The sequence below is a fragment of the Castanea sativa genome, chromosome 1, assembly GCF_040712315.1.
Source record: "Castanea sativa cultivar Marrone di Chiusa Pesio chromosome 1, ASM4071231v1".
NCBI classification, from domain to species: Eukaryota; Viridiplantae; Streptophyta; class Magnoliopsida; order Fagales; family Fagaceae; genus Castanea; species Castanea sativa.
In genome coordinates this window covers 5,759,586-5,763,110 of record NC_134013.1, presented here as the reverse complement: position 1 = coordinate 5,763,110, position 3,525 = coordinate 5,759,586, and the positions used below count along the sequence as shown (strand labels likewise).

The 3,525-nt window shown below is 30.1% G+C and overlaps 1 protein-coding gene across 1 annotated transcript; it reads right to left on the bottom strand.

The window, feature by feature from the left end:
• Positions 1-254: 254 nt before the first annotated feature.
• Positions 255-725, bottom strand: LOC142637490 (uncharacterized). Its single transcript, XM_075811772.1, has 2 exons — positions 567-725; positions 255-497 (listed from the first exon to the last, which is right to left on the bottom strand). Exons 1-2 carry the CDS (start codon positions 723-725, stop codon positions 255-257), a joined length of 402 nt encoding a protein of 133 aa, XP_075667887.1.
• Between the last annotated feature and the right edge of the window lie 2,800 nt (positions 726-3,525).

Sequence of the window (3,525 nt, the reverse complement as noted above, 5' to 3'; positions counted from 1 at the left end):
GTGGAACTAGTAATGGTATGTACAAACCAGTATTTTGAGATTGTCCCTTGGCAGTTTGGTAGATTGGACACTTCCTCACATGATTGCCAACATCCCTTTTCAGTTTGTGGCCAATAATATCCTCTGCTTCACAAGTGCTATCATCTTGTCTCTAATCATCTACTTCCTTAATAAACTCTTAGGGATGCATAATTGATTACCCCAAAAAGGAAACCATCCTAAATGTACATTCTATTAACAGTAGTATAAGTTTGTTAACACTTAACCAAAATATCACCAAGATCCTCATCATTCTCGTACAGCTCCTTGAGGCAATCAAATCCTACAACTTTACTATGTAATGTGGTCAACAAAGATGCTCGTTTGTTGAGTGCATCTGCCACCTTATTAGTGACACTAGACTTGTGCTTCAATGTGAAATGGAAGCGTTGTATATAAGCTACCCGCCTAGCATGCATTTGGCTAATGCTAGCTTGGCTATTGATGTGCTTCAATGCCTGATGATTTGTATATAATACAAATTCCCTTTGAATCAAGTAATGCTTCTAATGCTTAAGAGTTCGTACCATAGCAAAGAACTCCAACTCATAGACCGACCATTTACTCCGAGCTTTACAAATTTTCTCATTGAAGAATGCTACTGGCCTGTTGTCTTGGGAAAGAACAGTGCCTATCCCAACCACAGATGCATCACACTCCACCCGAAACACTTTCTTAAATTTCATGTGATTCCGACTCCGAGGCCCATGATTTCTATTAGTGCATTTTTGTCTTGCACAATGATTTCAAGCACGCATGAGAGTACAGGAAGGCCATGGCGGTCTATTCTACATCATTATTGATAAGTAAAAAAATAATGTAAATGGTGGGCTCAAATGCAAACCAATAAGAATTTACTACCTTTATAAAAATGTTGTAGAAAAGTTTGTAACTATAACAATATTCTTAAAAAAGAATCAAAGATATTGTTAAAGGGAATAAAGTGTAATTAATAGAACAAAATTACTAAAATTAATACTCATGTATATAATAATATTTTTTTAAAAACAATTGCACCTCCCCCGGCCCCCACAAGTCCAAAGATGGCTCCGTCCCTGTGAGAGATGGAGTGATAAATATGTTTGCAGAGAGAGTGGTAAAGAATTTAGCCACTCCAACTTTCTTTAATCTCAAATTTGTTGCACAGTACAAGATTTTAACAAAAATAAGAAGAAGCAAATGCAGATCCAAAACTTTTGAAAGAGGAGACTTTAAACAACCCACGTATCCAATGACAATAACAAGAAGATAAAGAAATGATCAAGTGGGGTAGATTGGCAGTTGGATGGGTGGGTAGTTAATAGAGTTTTTTTATTATATTTTATTATTCATTATGTAGTTGTAGAGAACCACGTTATAGTCTTACATGAGGTACTTATTTTTTTAGGACTTACATAGTATTGATAATTAAAAAAAAAAATAGTAATATATATATACTATTATATATAAGAAATGCACAATAATATTTAATATATAATTTTAAAATATTAATAAATAATTTTTCATTTTAGTACAGATTTATTATTACGTTATTGTTAATTTCAGTTATAAACTTACTATATGTAAAATGTGGATTTGTTATTTTACTTTTCTAGATATAAGATCCTCTTTATTACATTTTTGGTATTTTTATTTTGCAAATATAAGATGTAAAATGCTAAAATTTACATAAATTCTTTAAAAAGATGTTATATATTTTTCAAGCATATATATTTATTACTATTATTTTATTAGTATATGAAAAAAAAAACTTATTATTTATTTATATAATTTAGAAATTCTTAATTAAATTATTTATGACATTATCGATTCAATCCTGGTCAAACCATAAAACCAAAAAATAGTCCCTTTTACGAATCTTTAATTGTTTCAATTTTTAACACCATAGGTTTACTGTAATTTCCCTTATAATTAAAATGTCATGCAAATTTTTTTTAAAATAAAATGTCACCATAGGCGATCTTTTATTGTATCAGCAATTATATGTTTGAATTTTAGTTGAAAAACCTAATGTATTAGGAATTGTTTTGAGTTTTGATAAAAGCTTATTAAGCATCAAGTTTGGACTTTTATGAGGTGGTAAAAGCACAGAAATTGTTTTGTTAAATACTTAAATTGCATGAAAAAACGGTTTTTGTGCTTGAAAACCCATTTTTACCCACTCCAAACGCAATCTAAGATAGGGCCTTGGATTTGGAATGAAAAAAAAAAGAGAGTGAGAGAGAGAAAAAGAGGGCCCAAAATTCTCTAATCAGAATAAATGAGATTTTTTTGTTGTTGTTAAATTCGATATTTACAATGAGGAAGGAGAGATTTTAACACAAGGCCCTCTCATTGAAACACCAAAAAATGTCAGCTGGGCTATAAGACTCTTGACAGCTGGATAAAAAATTATCCAACCTTAATTTCAACGATGGACTTTTCTATGATAATAAATGAAGGTTTTAGATTTGGATAAATTGCAAGAATTCGTTGAAGGTTTTACAATGAGATTTTAGTGCTATCTCTTTCAAGAATTCATTGCTGGACCAAAATGCAAGATAATATGGTCTACCAAAAAGTTGAAATTTTTTAATAGAGCTTTAGAATACATTTTAAGCAAAAACAATACTCTCTCTCTCTCTCCTTTTTCTTTTTTGGTGAGAGTGCCACATATTTTTCTGTTACGAGAATTAATCAACCTTATTTGGATGTTTTTTGAATGAATGAAGGAAAGGATTTGAATCACTTATTTTTAATTCTCTTAAATGAAAATAATTTGGGTGGTTTCACTAATTTTAACTTGTCAATTTTCCTCTTATAATATTAACTTATATCCATGTCTTAATATTAATAAAGATGGGGTTTAATTAATATCCCGGTGTTAATGGTATCATTTGCGGTCTCATATATGTGGTTTCAAACCCTACCTCCCCCACCCCAACTACCTATTAAAACAACAAACGAAAAAACAAAAAACAAAGATTAGTATAATTATTAATTTATATAATTTTATCTTATTTTCATTCTAATATTTAAAACATCTAAATAAAAGAAAATGATATTTATTCTCTTCACCTTAGTTTTTAAAATATTCAAACAATGAAAAATGATAATTATTTCCCTCCCCCTCCTGTCTGCTTCCCCCTTTGACCATCTACTTTCTTCAAACTTTCACACACATTGTAAAGGTTATATCTCAATATCTGAATTCTAAACATATTACCTGAAAGTGGATACTGGATCCTACAAGTGTGTGGGGCCACATTATGTGAGAATAGGCATTCCATGCAATTGGAGATACCCCTCTGGTTAGCAGTTTCAATCAACTGTTTTATTTTTATTTTTTTCTGTTTTTGTTTTATTATTATTTAGAGAAACAAAAATACACGAAGAGAAGGAATGTGGTTTCAACATAAAAATAAACCACAAATTTGGTTCCAAAGTTATGAAAACTTTTAAGAAATATAATATTAAGCTATGCTATACACAATACAATTTATTAAA

Coding starts and splice junctions, on each gene's coding strand:
- LOC142637490 (XM_075811772.1), bottom strand. CDS start 725: ATGAAATTTAAGAAAGTGTTTCGGGTGGAGTGTGATGCATCTGTGGTT. Junction 498..566: donor AGTTGGAGTTCTTTGCTATG/GTACGAACTCTT, acceptor ACAAATCATCAG/GCATTGAAGCACATCAATAG.